General features: G+C 41.5%; 1 protein-coding gene across 3 annotated transcripts in view; it reads left to right on the plus strand.

Moving 5' to 3' along the window:
• LOC142151347 (adhesion G protein-coupled receptor E3-like) overlaps nucleotides 1-16,779 on the plus strand; it is a 125,144-nt gene that overhangs the window by 36,452 nt on the left and 71,913 nt on the right. For all 3 annotated transcript variants that reach the window (XM_075206886.1, XM_075206887.1, XM_075206888.1), the window contains exons 3-5: nucleotides 6,091-6,273; nucleotides 10,757-10,849; nucleotides 15,779-15,928. In XM_075206886.1, the coding sequence (XP_075062987.1) occupies nucleotides 6,091-6,273; nucleotides 10,757-10,849; nucleotides 15,779-15,928 (426 nt within the window). The remainder of the gene's footprint in view (nucleotides 1-6,090; nucleotides 6,274-10,756; nucleotides 10,850-15,778; nucleotides 15,929-16,779) is intronic.

Consider the following 16,779-nt stretch of genomic DNA (forward strand, 5'->3'; position numbering starts at 1 on the left):
GGCCAGTGTAGTACAGCATTCACCTTGTCTGGATCCATCTTCAGGCCAACTCCGGAAACTATATACCCCAAGAATGGAATCTGGGGCAATTCGAATGAACATTTTTCTAATTTACAGAACAATGAATTTTTCCGTAGCCTGGAGAGGACTTCTGCCACATGTTGGTGGTGAGAAGGCAGGTCCTGGGAAAAGATCAATATGTCGTCCAGGTAGACGACGACACATACATATAATAAGTCCCGAAAGATCTCATTGATGAAGCCTTGAAAAACAGCGGGGGCATTACACAGCCCGAAAGGCATTACCAGATATTCGTAATGCCCGTCTCTGGTGTTAAACGCTGTCTTCCATTCGTCACCGGAACGGATTCTGATTAAATTGTAGGCACCACGAAGATCCAACTTAGTAAAAATACGGGCTCCCTTGATGCGATCGAATAGCTCAGTGATCAGCGGAATGGGATACCGATTCTTGATAGTAATGGCATTGAGTCCACGAAAATCTATGCAAGGGCGTAATGATCCATCCTTCTTTTTGACGAAGAAGAACCCAGCTCCAGCTGGAGAGGTGGAAGGTCGAATAAACCCACGCTGGAGGTTCTCCTGTATGTACTCAGATGTAGCTTGAGTTTCAGGTAACGAGAGTGGATAGACCCGGCCCCTGGGGGGAGTCTTGCCAGGAAGTAGGCCGATCGGACAATCCCAAGAACGATGAGGAGGAAGACGTTCAGACTGAGCTTTATCAAACACATCGGTAAATGAAGCATATTGAGGAGGGAGTCCCGGTGAGGTAGATGAGATGGAAGATTGCTGTACTCTGAGAGGAATAACTTGGGAAAGGCAACGATGGTGACATTCAGGCCCCCAAGACGTGACTTGAGGGGTGCGCCAGTCAATCTGGGGAGAGTGACACTGAAGCCATGGAAGGCCTAAGACAATCGGACTTGTCGTAACAGGAAGGATTAAAAACGATATTTCTTCATGATTATTATTATTATTATTATTATTATTTATTTATAGGGCGCCACTAGGTATCCGTAGCGCCGTACAGGGACAGACAGAAATACAGTACAGGGTGAGACATCACGGAACAGTTAACAAAAAGCACAGTAACTCAGAAGCTCAAAGTACAGCTAGATGACAGGCGAGAGCCTGTCATGATGCAGGGCACCAATCTGAAGGGTTACTGGAGACGTACTCTGAGTGATGAGACCGTTGATGAGACATGATCCATCTATAGCCGTCACAGTAATGGGTGTTTTTAAGGTGATCACTGGTAGAGACCATTGATTTACTAATGATTTGGAAATAAAATTTCCTGCTGCTCCGGAATCAATCAATGCCTGTGACTCAAAGGTTTTGGTAGCAGAGGAAATCGTAACATCAAAAGCGCAGACTTTAGATTTCATGGAAGATGGAGAGGACTCCAGGGACCCTAACTTCACCTCTCCAGAACTAGTTAGGGCCTGGCATTTCCCGATCTCTTAGGGCAAGAACTGAGAATATGAGTGGAATCAGCACAATAGATACAGAGTCTATTCTTTACTCTTCGTTTCCTCTCCTCAGAAGATAATTTGGAACGTCCTATCTCCATGGGAATCACAGAGGGTGAAACTGGACGAAATTGAGGGTTAGAACGAAGAGGTGCTTTAGCAGAAGTTGTTTTCTCAGCCTCTCTTTCACGAAATCTCATATCAACACGATGGCATAGAGAGATCAAATCTTCAAGTGATGAAGGAAGCTCTTGAGTAGTCAGTGCATCTTTAATTTTATCGGAGAGCCCCTGCCAGAAGGCGGCAACTAGGGCTTCAGTGTTCCACTGAAGTTCAGAGGCTAAGATCCTAAATTGAATGACGTACTGGCCTACTGTATGAGATCCTTGTCGTAGGCGGAGGATGCTGGAAGCAGCGGAGGTCACACGACCTGGTTCATCGAACACACTTCGAAATGTAGAAATGAATTTGGCACTATCTTGTAATATTGGATCATTTCTTTCCCACAGAGGGGAGGCCCAAGCCAGGGCTTGTCCTGAAAACAAAGAGATAAGATAGGCCACTCTAGAACGATGGGTAGAAAATCTTTGAGGTTGGAGCTCAAAATGGACTGAACATTGGTTCAGGAAACCCCTACAAGTTTTGGGGTCTCCATCGTACTTTGACGGAGTAGGCAGGTGAAGCGTGGAAGCTGTAGACACCTGGGATGGCACTGGGGAAACAGAGGAAAGCACAGAAGCCTCAGGAGTAGCTGTCACAGTCTGTCCAGATGTTCCTTGGGAGGTTAATGACTGATAACACTGAAGTAACAGCTGTTGGCGGGCATCCTGTTGCTCCACACGGCTGACCAGATGCTGCAGCATCTCTTTGGCGGTAGGTTCCGTATCTGGGTCTGTCATGGCCTGATCTTACTGTCACGGGCACTAGGAGTCTTTACCCAGGGATCACCAGGTGGTAGGCTTACCAGAGCAATGTAGATGGTAATAGGGTACTCTGGTAGCAGGGTGATCACGGAACAGGCAATGGTAGATGAGGAGATGCTCAGGAAAGTCTATGACTAGCAGCACTGGTAATATGGAGGTAATAATACACGAGGAACTGTATGGACAAGGGCAAGTGGAGGTAGTCAGTGGTCTGCGATAGCAAGTTGTACCACTGCTATAGTGAGGAGGAATGTCCAACAGAAACGAGGAGATGATGAGAGTCAGCGGTCTGCGGATGGCAAGTGGTACCGCTGTCTGAGTGAAGGAATGGAATCCAAGTGGAGGTATCCGGGAAGTCAGTGGTCTGCGGTAGCAAGTTGTACCACTGCTATGTGAGAGGAATGGAACAGGTGATACAGGAACAGGGATCAGTGGTCTGCCTTCAGCAAGTTGTACCACTGAATATATATGTGAGGAGGTGTACGGGGAGAGACTGCAACACAGGATGTACACGGGCACATTAAACACGATCCACAGTAATATGCACAATATATATAAATGACTGAACAGGTCTGCAAATGTAGAAAGTCTCTGAAGTAATCCAGCACAAGGTAACACAGTCAAGGATGGCAAAAGACTCAGCGGATTGCAGACTCCAGAGGAGAACCAACACAGTCCAGCAAGATATGCAATACACCAGCACAGTCAATGAGAAGTATGCATACCGTGGTTCAGAAGTAGGCAGTCAGATAGGAGTGCAGCGATACCTGGGCGGCAGGAGGCCGACAGGATGAGAAGTCCCTGGATGTAAGAGACAGGGGTCTAGTAGGTGCAGCGCACAGGTAAGTAGACCAACAGGGACACGAATCCACAGGAATCAGTAAAACGTGGAACTGGACTCATGGAGGACCCAGGAGAATGGAGATGATCTAGCAGAGGAGTAGCTGATGAGATACGAATCCAATGCTGACAGGAGGGTAGAGACCAGCGGGAAACAGGAAGGCGTGGAGAGCGGATCAGCAGTAGATGGACGATAGCGCTGGCAGCAGCAGCAGGACTCTGCGGACACACGGGAGAGATGAGATAAGGCTGACGTGCACAGGAGCAGCGGATAGGAATCAGCTAGCAGTCACGATGATGAACACAGGCGAGTTGCAAGCTGGAGACGGTAGTGCACGGAGGCAGCGGCTAGGAATCAGCTCACAGACTTGATGATGAACAGGTGAGTGGATATGGAGAGAAGGCTGTAGTGCACGGAGGCAGCGGATAGGAATCAGCAAACAGTCACAATGGAATATAATAGCGTTGAAGTGGTATAGAAGACTGTAGTGCACGGAGGCAGCGGATAGGAATCAGCTCACAGTCACGATGATACAGTTGATGGTAGAAGTGGTATGGGAACCACAGTAGTAGAAGTGGTTTGGAAACCACAGAGGTAGAAGTGGTTTGGAAACCACAGGAATCAGCAGCGCTGAATACACGAGGAAACACAGGAACACCTTCAGAGACTCATGGGGAATGAGACTCCAAGATCAGGCAACGTGGTGTTGACCACTGGTGCTTAATATAGGGAGTGTTGCCTGATCTGCCAATTGAGTTAAAGGGACATACACTGAAGTATAGGAAAGGGCTGCGCATGCGCAGACCCTCAGGATGGAGGACGGCCACGGTTCCTAAATGTCCGGGAAGAAGCACTCACAGTCCGGTGAGTGACATAAATATATTCTCAATAATGAGGCTTCCCTTGGAAAGTATAGACACCTGTAAATATTATATATATTCATGAAAACCATACTAGCATTGGAAGGGAAACCTTCAATCGATCTGATAATGCTGCAGTCCATCAAGAAGGTTTTCCCAATGCTGATTAAATCGGACCAATCTATGTATTATGAATAATATTGGGGAGATCAAAGAAGATTGAGTATAAATATATACTTTTAAATCCAGAACTCATAGACGATCATATAAATACTTACAAGCGTCATCTATATCCATTTATGATAGAGAATACACCTATCAGCTTGCTGGCTCTGATGGGCGGGACCTCCAATGAATTGCTAATATGTCTGTCCATCAAAAAGATTAATTACGATTTTAACGAAATCCGATTGGCTCACACTTCATGATGTCAGTCGTAGGGGCGTCACCTGCCCCATAAAAGGGATGTCAGTTCCCTTCTCTCGGTTTGCCTAGCTAAAGCGAGTAGCGAAACGCGCGTCGGCGTTCGCCTCGCTATGTTAATATAGGATATCACGCTGTTCTTATGAGATGCTCTGATATGATATAATCTTATTAGAGGGGTTTTAACTTTGCTTCTTAGAGATGTATTAAACCTATTAGCCGGGAGATAGTTATAAGAGAGATTGTGATCACTTGATATCTGTATGCTAATTAGCCACAGCATTCAATTAGTAATCTGATGCTGGAATGCCTGGTAATATTTTGGGTAGAATGGTATCTTGCCAATTTTATGTTTTTCTACAGTAAACGTTCACCTTTTTTAGAGAGGTTTTTTTTATTTAAAAAAAGGTACAAGCTTTTAATTTACATTTTTGTTTCCCTGACTTAATACCACTATGCAACATCGGCTTTAGCACATGAGTTAGAGGGATTAGTATCATCATGACTAAGACTGGAGAGTCACACCAACAATGTCACCCCTCCTGTTTCTGTATGAGCTATGGCACAATACAATGTCACTGAGACTTGAAGAACACTGGCAGCCCTATTATTACAATTTCTGTTTCAACACTGAACCCTGCCACCTCTCCTGTTTCTGAGTGAGCTATGGTACAATAAAATGTAACTGCAGATTTAGCCCAAGCCAGCCAGGCCTATAATATCTATTTAAGCAATTACAATTAGCAATGGAGCAATGGAGCTCTTCTCTTTGGGTGTTACCTATATAACACAGTAGAATTTTCCTACAAATTCTACAGACACGCCTGCTTGTCTTCCTCTTCATTTTTGACTCTTAGCAATTGGGAGGGATCATTATAGAGACAGTGGATGTATACTGTGTAGGAGAGACTATTACAGAGACAGTGGATGTATACTGAGTGGGAGGGACTATTACAGAGAAAGTGGATGTATACTGTGGGGGAGTGATTATTACAGAGACAGTGGTTGTATACTGTGGGGGAGGGATTATTACAGAGATAGAGGATGTATACTGTGTGGGAGGGACTATTACAGAGACAGTGGATGTATACTGTGTAGGAGAGACTATTACAGAGACAGTGGATGTATACTGAGTGGGAGGGACTATTACAGAGACAGTGGATGTATACTGTGAGGGAGTGATTATTACAGAGACAGTGGTTGTATACTGTGGGGGAGGGATTATTACAGAGATAGAGGATGTATACTGTGTGGGAGGGACTATTACAGAGACAGTGGATGTATACTGTGGGGGAGTGATTATTACAGAGACAGTGGCTGTATACTGTGTGGGAGGGATTATTACAGAGACAGTGGATGTATACTGTGTGGGAGTGATTATTACAGAGACAGTGGTTGTATACTGTGGGGGAGGAATTATTACAGAGATAGTGGATGTATACTTTGTGTAATAGATTTTCATAGAGGTATTGGATGTATTCTGTGTTGGATCGGTAATATTATAGATAATATACTACTGACGTCTCTATGTTTTACCCCTCCATACTGTAGGAATACGTTACCTGCCTCCAAAAGCCATACATTTTACCCAATGTTTACCATCTGAGAATAAATGCCCAGCTAACGCAATCTGCGATGAATATCAAGGGAATAAATATTACTGTGCGTGTGAAACAAATTTCTTCAATGACAAGGAGAGGACGACAGTCACATATCCTGGAGGAGAGTGTATCGGTAATGTATCACATTGTTATATTGGATGGTGGGGGGAGAGGTGTAGACCTTATTCTAATTAACCATCATTTATTGTGGTAAGCAATAATAACATTATAGTATAGTGACATTCAGACTATTAATGTTAGACACAATAGAATAGTAACATATGAACACAAGCAAATTAATAACACTATAGTGATATAGTAACAATGGTAACATTATAGTGTAGTAATATAATAACACTAGCAGCATTAGTAACGTTGTAGAATAGTAATATAGTAACATTAGCAACGTTCTAGTATTGTAACTGGGTGACACTTGTAACATTAGTAACAGTATAAAATGGTAACACTAATAAAACAGGTAAAGTGTCATATTAACATTAACAATATTAGTAACACTATATAATAGTAATACAGTAACACTAGTAGCATTAGTATACTATCGTACTAGCACTAGCAATATTAGTAACGCTATAGTATAGTAACACTAACTATTATGCGATAAAGACTTTTTATTTTTATTGCCACTGTTGTGACTTTGGGCTTTCAGTTCCTCTGACATGGGAAAAATAACTTTACATCTAGATAAAATTTATAAAAAATAAATTGAGTACCGAGGCAACACTTAAACAGACAACCCCGTTCAAATACATGGAGAAGTCTTCGTCACTGAAAGATGGAATATCTTACCGCCGGTAGAGTTACCAGTGGCGATGGCAGTGTTATTGCCACCACAAGCCTGGTATATATTTGTATAAACCCCCAAAAAATATACATGTTGACAAAGTGTCAGTTTAACCTCATACATACTAGCACTTTTGAGCTACTCTTTCAAGTCTTAATTATGCCTTAAATAAATTATGAGTGAGGTTGGCAATGTCTATATTGTAGGTGGGACTTTTGTGTATTTAAATGTCTAATAATGTCTTTGTTACAGTGGGGTTTATGTACATAAAAATTAGCCTTCCTGTATAACATGTACTGTAACAATGAAAGTTGAAAGTATAAACAAAGCCAAGTTCCTTGCAAATACAAGGACATGTAAAAATCAAATCCTTCTCCGGGGCTAAAATGGTTCTCTGACCACCTGCTAAACTAGGAATATGTAAATTGTCAATACAGTCATGGCCAAAAGTTTTGAGAATGACACAAATATTATTTTTAACAAAGTCTGCTGCCTCAGTTTTTATGATGGCAATTTGCATATACTCCAGAATGTCATGAAGAGTGACCACATGAATGGCAATTAATTTCAAAGTCCCTCTTTGCCATGACAATGAACTTTATCCCAAAAACAGCATTTCCACTGCATTTCAGCCCTGCCACAAAAGAACCAGCTGACATCAGGTCAGTGATTCTCTCGTTAACACAGGTGAGATTGTTGACGAGGACAAGACTGGAGATCACTCTGTCATGCTGATTGAGTTAGAATAACAGACTGGAATCTTTAAAAGGAGGATAGTGCTTGCAATCATTGTTCTTCCTCTGTTAATCATGGTTATCAGCTAGGGAACACATGCAGTCATCATTGCTTTGCACAAAAAGGGCTTCTCAGGCAAGGATATTGCTGCTAGTAAGATTTCACCTAAATCAACCATTTATCAGATCATCAAGAACTTCAAGGAGAGAGGTTCAATAGTTGTAAAGAAGGCTTCAGGGTGCTCAAGATCATCTAGCAAGCACCATGATCGTCTCCTAAAGTTGATTCAGCTGCGGGATCGGGGCACCACCAGTGCAGAGCCTGCTCAGGAATGGCAGCAAGCAGGTGTGAGTGCATCTGCACAGTGAGGCAAAGACTTTTGGTGTCAAGAAGGCCAGCAAAGAAGCCACTCCTCTCCAGGAAAACATCAGGGATAGACTGATATTCTGCAAAGGTACAGGGATTGGACTGCTGAGTATTGGGGTAAAGTCATTTTCTCTGATGAATTCCCTTTCAGATTGTTTGAGGCATCTGGAAAAATGCTTGTCCGGAGAAGGAAAGGTGAGTGATACCATCAGTCCTGTGTCATGCCAACAGTAAAGCATCCTGAGACAGTTCATGTGTGGGGTTGCTTCTCAGCCAAGGGAGTGGGCTCACTCACAATTTTGCCTAAGAATACAGCCAGGAATAAAGAATGGTACCAAAACATCGTCCAAGAACAACTGCTCCCAACCATCCAAGAACAGTTTGGTGACGAACAATGACTTTTCCAGCATGATGGAGCTCCTTACCATAAGGCAAAAGTGATAACTAAGTGGTTCAGGGATCAAAACATCGAAATTTTGGGTCCATGACCAGGAAACTCCCCAGACCTTAATCCCATTAAGAACTTGTTGTCAGTCCTCAAGAGGCGGGTGGACAAACAAACACCCACAAATTCTGATAAACTCCAAGCATTGTTTAGACAAGAATGGACGGCCATCAGTCAGTTTGTGGCCCAGAAGTTGATTGACAGCATGCCAGGGCGAATTGCAGAGGTCTTCAAAAAGAAGGGTCAACACTGCAAATATTGACTCTTTGCATAAATTTAATGTAATTGTCATTAAAAGTCATTGACACTTATGAAATGCTTTTAATTTTTCTTCAGTATACCATAGCAACATTTAACAAAAAGGTCTAAAAACACTGAAACAGCAAACTTTGTCAAAACCAATACTTGTGTCATTCTCAAAACTTTTGGCCATGACTAAGAGCCGTTCGTAGCACCTACTCAGTGGGAGACACAGGCACATAATATAAATGAGTTGACAATAGAGAACAACACTGCACTTCCTTACCTGTATAAGTTTCTACATGGCGGATGGGGAAGCTGAGAACGAGACCTTGGATTTATCATGGTAGGATTAGATCTGCAGGTGAGAGAATAATGTACTACTTACCACAATATCATTATCAACACCTCACAGCTCATTCAAATATCTCATCCTGTAACCCAATATGTCATTATGCCATCTGGACATAATAGGAAGTGCACGAGTGCGCACTGCAAGGACCTCCCAGATCCTCAGAGTTTAGACCATCTCCTCCTATCAGCAGATGCACATTTATGCACCTGTGCAGACACTATTGTCACGTTCTAGTGCATCAAAGGCTTCCCATAAAATGATGCACTTGCAGAGAAATAGGCACGTGGAGCCTGATTCATCAAGGCACGTATTTGCTGATATTGAACGTATAGTAGATAAAATTACCAGTGCATGCCCAGAACCAATAAACCCAGCCACTTACTACAGCCTACAGTTTTGGGGAGTGAACGGGCGGAGAAGGAGCATTTTGCCCTAGTCAAATTACAGTAAGGGCGTGCCAAACTCAAGCGCACGCAGCAGCCTCCGAATCAAGCTCTGGGCTTCTCAAAGTTACTTGTTTTTCTGCTGCTTCTCTTGCTCCAGCTACAGGGCTAGTCTAAGTCCTGATCTCTAGTGATGACAATCTTGTATGCATGCTATAACATGTGTTTGCAATCAGGAGTAACTGTAAACATGTATTTTATGTTCAGTAGACATTAAGAACATCCTATTAAATGTATTTCATTAGTAATTTATCATTAATGCATTTATTATTAACTGGTTATATTAATTCTACATTTTTTTCCTGTGCGTTCTTTTGAGAATTTATAGTCACACATTATCCTGCAGTGTGAATTCATTAGCACATATATCTATCTATTCCGTTCCTTGTTGAATTCAGGACTGCACAGAGCCGATTTACGTGCATTTTAAAACAAACGCACATTGTGCTCAGTATGAGTGCCTTTATGATCAGGCCCATAGTCACATTTTTGCAGCCTTAATCTACACATGCAATAGAAATGTATTAAAGTTTTTTTCAGGACTTGCCATATAAATGTATTAAATAGTTTTGATAAATAGAGTGTGTGTGGGAGGGGGAGTGGTGGGAAGGGGCATGATGACCGTTTTGCATCGTCAGAGCCCTGCTCCATGATTCACAACAATGTCATTGCACAGCAGGGCTATGATGGTGCAATTCAAGGCCCCATCCTGTCGCGTGTTTTAGGCACTTTCATTTGTGTGGTTTGTTTCCCTCATTCTTACTACAGTTACACATCAGTGATTTCATTAAATTAACTCCTGCTACTCTCCTTTCCCCATAGTAGAATCATGGGGTCCCCTATGGCATGGGAAATCTTTGAATGCATGATTCCCATGGCTTGTGCTTTGAGTATCTTCCAATTAGCATGCAAACTTCTACAGGTCATTATCCCACGAATGGGAAGGGGTGTGGGGAGGGGGGGGGGGTCTTAGTAGCTGTACGATCCAACTAAAAGTGGCTCAATTAACTTGGGAGAGGGAGGTACATTTGAGAAAAACAACACTTGACATGAGTCCTCTATCTTCCATTTTCTGGTAAGCAATATATGAGTAATAGAAATAAACATGCAATTATTTATGCTGTCCATGTTCTGTTGTATTGCATTTAGCTTTGTTTTTTCTTTTATTATATAACCAGTTGTGTTACCATGCCGCATATGTCACACTGATCCATATTATTAAACCCCCAGCTGTATGTAATAGCACAGCAATAACTTCCCGATGTGTCTGTTCATTGAACACTGTTAAGAAGAGGAATGATAAAGGACTCTACATATGTACAGGTAAGAATCTGATACACTGAGATTATCGAGTCTACAGTTTAGACAAAATTACAGTCCTTGTCTGGCTGCAGGGGAAGGCTAGCCATACTGCTGGCTGAGGAGGTTGGGACAGTAATGGACCATCCCATCTCTATCATAAACATTTTTATCTGAGTTGAGGGCACTTTAAAAGGGCACTTTAACCATGTTTATGAATACAATCAAGAATGTTCCTAGGCATTGTTTATAATTATCAGGACCACTAATCATCATCATCATCATTTATTTATTTATATAGCGCCACTAATTCCGCAGCGCTGTACAGAGAAATCACTCACATCAGTCCCTGCCCCATTGTCCCAGTCTAAATTTCCTAACACACACACACACACACACACACACACACACACACACACACACACTGATCATTATCTTACTAGAACAATTAGTTCCTGTATACAGTTGTAGGCTGAAGTTTGGCATCCCTGGTCAAAATTCACTGAAGTGATAAGAAGTTGCCACAACAATGTACAAATATAAACAAGGCTAATTTCTGCACATTATAATGTAGATATACTATTTATTATTGTTAATTTTTACCATGCCCATTCTATTATACAGTGCTGTACAGAGAATATATAATCATTGATATCGCTCACTGCCCATTGGAGATTACTGTCTAAATTCCCTGACACACATGGGTTCATTTTATCAGAAGTTGATTCACCTACCAGTATGTTATTGGACTATGGGAGGAAACCGGAGAACCTGGAGGAAACTCACAGGGAACAAATACAAATTAAACACAAATAGGGCCCTGGCCGCACTCAAACTCATGACCACAACACCGTGAGGCAGCAATGCTAATCGCTGTGTATATGCTGAAGTTTGGGCGCCCTTCCAGTAAAATCATTCTTTTTCTTAAGGCATCAAAGTTTGATTCACTAATTAGGCCTTAAATGAAGCCATGTGATGGCAATACCACGGTTGAATACATTCTCTGACCCTTCTAACCTCTAAGGATGTTGTGCCTACTCATCTCCCGTCTGGATTACTGCAACCTCCTCCTCACTGGCCTCCCCCACTCACATCTCTCCCCCCTCCGCTCTGTACTCAATGCGGCCGCAAGACTCATCTTCCTCTCACGCCGCTCCTCCTCTGCCTCCCCTCTCTGCCTCGCCTTACACTGGCTTCCCTTCCCCTACAGAATCCTTTTCAAACTCCTCACCACCACTTACAAGGCTCTCTCCCACTCTACAGCCCCCTACATCTCTAACCTCCTCTCCATTCACACTCCTGCCCGCTCCCTGCACTCAGCCAATGATCGACACCTCTCCTCCACTCTTATCACCTCTTTCCACTCCAGAATCCAAGATTTTTCCCATGCAGCCCCCCTTCACTGGAATGACCTCCCTCGTTCCATCCGCCTCTCTCCTACTCTGTGCTCCTTCAAACGTGCACTGAAAACCCACCTCTTCCTTAAAGCCTACCAACCATCCGTATAACCCCTTCATCTCCTCCACTCGCTCTTTCCCTTGCCTCATCTGGCTCCCCTTGTGCCTGTTCTGTTTTCCCTCCCTTAGGATGTAAGCTCACTTGAGCAGGGCCTTCTTTCCTCCTGTCTCCTCACCTGTTCTTCTGCTCCGTGTTTATTGCTTTAACCTGCCTGGAGCTCCTGAAGTACTGGTATTTTGATTATTGTTTTGTACTGTTTCACCCTGTATAGTGTACTGTTTGTATGGTGTACGGCGCTGCGGAAATCTTGTGGCACCTAACAAATAAAGGATAATAATAATAATAATAATACTCTCAATCATAGGTTTTTCTAAGCAGATGCCTGAGATTGTGAAAATAAAGATAATTGACTTTTCCAAAGAAGATGAAGGCTCTAAGAAGATAACTGAATGCCTCCTTCTTAAAATTTTCACTGTCAGAAAAATAAGTTATGGGGAACTGTTGCTTAAGTCAAGGGAAGATTAGGCAATTTCTGGTAGAGCTTCTGGTAAACTGGTCAGATATGCAAAACAGGACCCTCAGATCACTGCAAAGGACCTGTAGAAAGCTGACACCGGAGTAATAATCCCTAGGTCTACAGTATAGTGTTGCTTTCAGAAAAAAAAATAAAAAATTCTACAACTTTATCACAAAAGTCAATGTCTGAAGCATGCAAACAAAACGCCCAAAAAAATTGTAACAAAGGGCTGTGAACTAACTACAAAATATATATTCGGTGAACAAATAAGGGAGTAAATAAAAGATGTTCAGCATGGAGGTGGAACACTTATGTTTTAGGGGTTGTGTCTATTTAAGCAAAACAACAATTTAAAACATACTGTACCTGAAAATCAACCATGAAATACTTACAGGAAGTATAGATTAAGGTCTTGGAATGGGCTGCACAGTCTCCAGCATTGATTATTAATGAAAATCTTGGGAAGATCTCAGGCAAGGAATGCAAGACCTGAACATATTTCTTAGCTAGAAGTTCTGCAAGGAAGAAATAGAAAAAACATTCATAAATCTAGAATAGAAAGACTCTTAGCTGACTACAAAAAATGTCTGTAATAGAGATGAGTGAAGTTGGCACAAAATTTCAAGCTAATTGAATTTCACAGAGGAAGAGGATGTTTGGCAGAGATGCAACATTTTGGCAATACTATCTTCGCGCTCCATGTTTGCTTTGACATCTTATGGAATGTCTTTTTGTACTATTTAAAAATTCTACATTCTCATAATTTAGAATTTATAGTCTATAAATAGAGGTGGGATGACGACGGGGTCAATCCATTCTGCTCTGCGTTGTGGTTAAAGTATAAAATGGGAGATGTCCGGGCATAACAAAAATGGTCAGGGGAAATCCACACGGAACACTTCAAGCCAATCTGAGCCAGGGAAATGCGTAAAATTAAGCAGCTAAATGTGGCATGAGATGAATATTCTGCAGAACAGTTTTGAACATTTCCCTCATCTCCATTTAGGAAGCTGTGATTTCTGGTACAGAAGGTGTCACTAAGTACTGACTGAGAGGGTGCCCAAACATTTGCACATGCAGGCATATATTATATTTAACTTTGTACCCTGCAGAGGTTGTGTTAACTTCTTTTCACTGAGAGAATCAAACATGCAATTTGACCAGGAGGTCCCAAAAACCTTTGCATACAACTATATATAAGAATTTATCAGAATTTCCTGCCCCATTTCCTCCAACAACAAGATTTTATCCCAGATTTCACCCACTACCACTGTAGTAGCATCAGTAGAGAGAAAGTACAGAGAGCTATAGAGACTGCTCTGTGTCATCCCACCTCTAAGATGATAGCTGTGCGTTCTTTTCTAGGGGCAGTACCACCAGAATTTATGGTCTGTATTGTATATTAGCAACCAGAGATTGTGGTCTGTATTGTATGTTAGTCACCGGAGATTATGGTCTGTATTGTATGTTACCACCAGAGATTATGGTCTGTATTGTATGTTACCACCAGAGATTGTGGTCTGTATTGTATATTAGCCACTAGAGATTATGGTCTGTATTGTATGTTAGTCACCGGAGATTATGGTCTGTATTGTAAATTAGCCACTAGAGATTATGGTCTGTATTGTATGTTAGCCACCGGAGATTATGGTCTGTATTGTATGTTACCACCAGAGATTATGGTCTGTATTGTATGTTACCACCAGAAATTAGGATTTGTTATGTATATTAGCCACCAGAGATTGTGGTCTGTATTGTATATTAGCCACTAGAGTTTATGGTCTGTATTGTATATTAGCAACCAGAGATTGTGGTCTGTATTGTATGTTAGCCACCAGAGATGATGGTCTGTATTTTATGTTACCACCAGAAATTAGGGTTTGTTATGTATTTTAGCCACTTGAGATTATGGTCTGTATTTCATATTAGTCACCAAAGATTAGGATTTGTTATATAAATTAGCCACCAGAGATTAGGGCTTGTTATACATATTAGCCAATAGGGATTAGGGTCTTTATTGTATATTAGCTACCAGAGATGGCAGCAAAGGGGTTAATGTAACAACTCATTCCCCAAGTTAACATTAAACCTGCTAAATTATTATTAGGCTTTCTAAATCTTCACATTTAATATAATTGTTATGCCACATGCAAAAAACAGGTTAGTTTTAGCAACGTACACTTGTACCTCAATAATTGGTCAGGTGAGTGAGTAACAGGGTTGTACACACATCTCTCTTTTACTTTTTATTGATAATGGCAGTTTAAATGCCCTGACATAAGGTGAATAGCAGGGTAGAGGGGTCTCAAGCTTTCACCGCAAATAACCATTAACATGGGCTTTTTTTTTCAATGCGCTAACATTGGGGATGTAACAAGAGAGGGTGGTAGTGCCACTGTATGATGTTTACTACAATAAGCTGAAGCACTGTTATCCCAGCACTTGAGGACAGTGACAATAATAAGATTTTGCTTTGCTGTTTGCAAATGACCTTTACTGATTAGTAAGCTATGACTGTCAATCAACATCGTTCAAATCAACTTGCAGTTCTTACTGAGGAGATACTTTAATCTTACTTTGGCTGATTATTGGTGGTTGCTATACCATGGTTGGTTGCTCACATTTGCTAAACCTACCAGCAATAGCTATCGCCCAATGCTCAACAAACACACCACAGAAATCACACCCATGTTGTGCAACTGTGAGTAAAATCCTTCCTTAAGAAGATAACAGCAGAATCCTTAACTCTGTCTGTACCTATCACGGGTGGAGGGGTCCTGTTCTGGTAAATTCCCTCTTTTCCATACTATATATCTATATAGTTTAAATGAATTGAATTTGATCATTTTGCAATCAAAGCAGTAGAACTGGCATTATGGCATATCTATCTATCTATCTATCTATCTATCTATCTATCTATCTATCTATCTATCTATCATAAGAGTGTGTTTCTTAAAGTAATTTATCTTTTCATATAGATAAGTGTACAGATGACTCGGATTGTCCTAAACATGCCTTTTGTGCAGCAACGAACACTTGTGATTGTGATTCTGAATATTGTAGCCAAAGACCTAAAAGATCAATAATACCATGCATCAGATCAGTTAAAATTGATGAAGAATGCAAAGGTAAGCATATTTGGCTTTTTCTCACAAATTTTACAGATGTGTTTCACATGTATGTTTTTGTTGCTGATGTATAATACTATGTGATAGCGATCTCTATGCTGAACAGGGAAAGAAGTAGCGTAAAAATGTTATAGCAACTTACTGCTTCAGAGAGATCATTTATTTGAGTGAAAAAGGAAATGGCTGTTTTGGAGAAGGTTATGATGAGTTCATTTTACAGAGCCCATGCTTGCTGCTTTTCCAAACATCTAATCAATGGATGATACCTAAATGCTCAGTTACAAATAAGATAGATTACACACCTACATACAAGAGGAAAAAATAAAGCAATAGTTGCTCACACCATAGAGAAAACTGTCTACAAACTAGAGATGAGCGGGCTCGGATATCTGAAATCCGAGCCCACCCGAACGTTGCCGATCCGAGCCGGATCCGAGACAGATGCGGGTATTCCCGTCAATTGCAAAACTGAAACCGAGGCTCTGAGTCATAATCCCGCTGTCGGATCTCGCGATACTCGGATCCTATAAATTCCCCGCTAGCCGCCGCCATCTTCACTCGGGCATTGATCAGGGTAGAGGGAGGTTGTGTTAGGTGGTCCTCTGTCCTGCTATATCTCGTGCTGTGCTGGGGAAATAACAATGAACACAGCACAGCACGAAAATTTTTAAAAAAAGTTATAAAAAAAATAATTATAAAAAAAAGAAATTAAAAAAAAATATCCAAAAACAATCCTGCAGTATAAGTCCATTGGTACTGCAATATTACAAAGTTCACTGATTCTGCAGAATAGACTGGGAATTAGTGGAAATGATTGTTATTGAATGTTATTGAGGTTAATAATAGCGTAG

The sequence above is a fragment of the Mixophyes fleayi genome, chromosome 4 (assembly GCF_038048845.1).
Source record: "Mixophyes fleayi isolate aMixFle1 chromosome 4, aMixFle1.hap1, whole genome shotgun sequence".
In the NCBI taxonomy this organism is placed as follows: Eukaryota; Metazoa; Chordata; class Amphibia; order Anura; family Limnodynastidae; genus Mixophyes; species Mixophyes fleayi.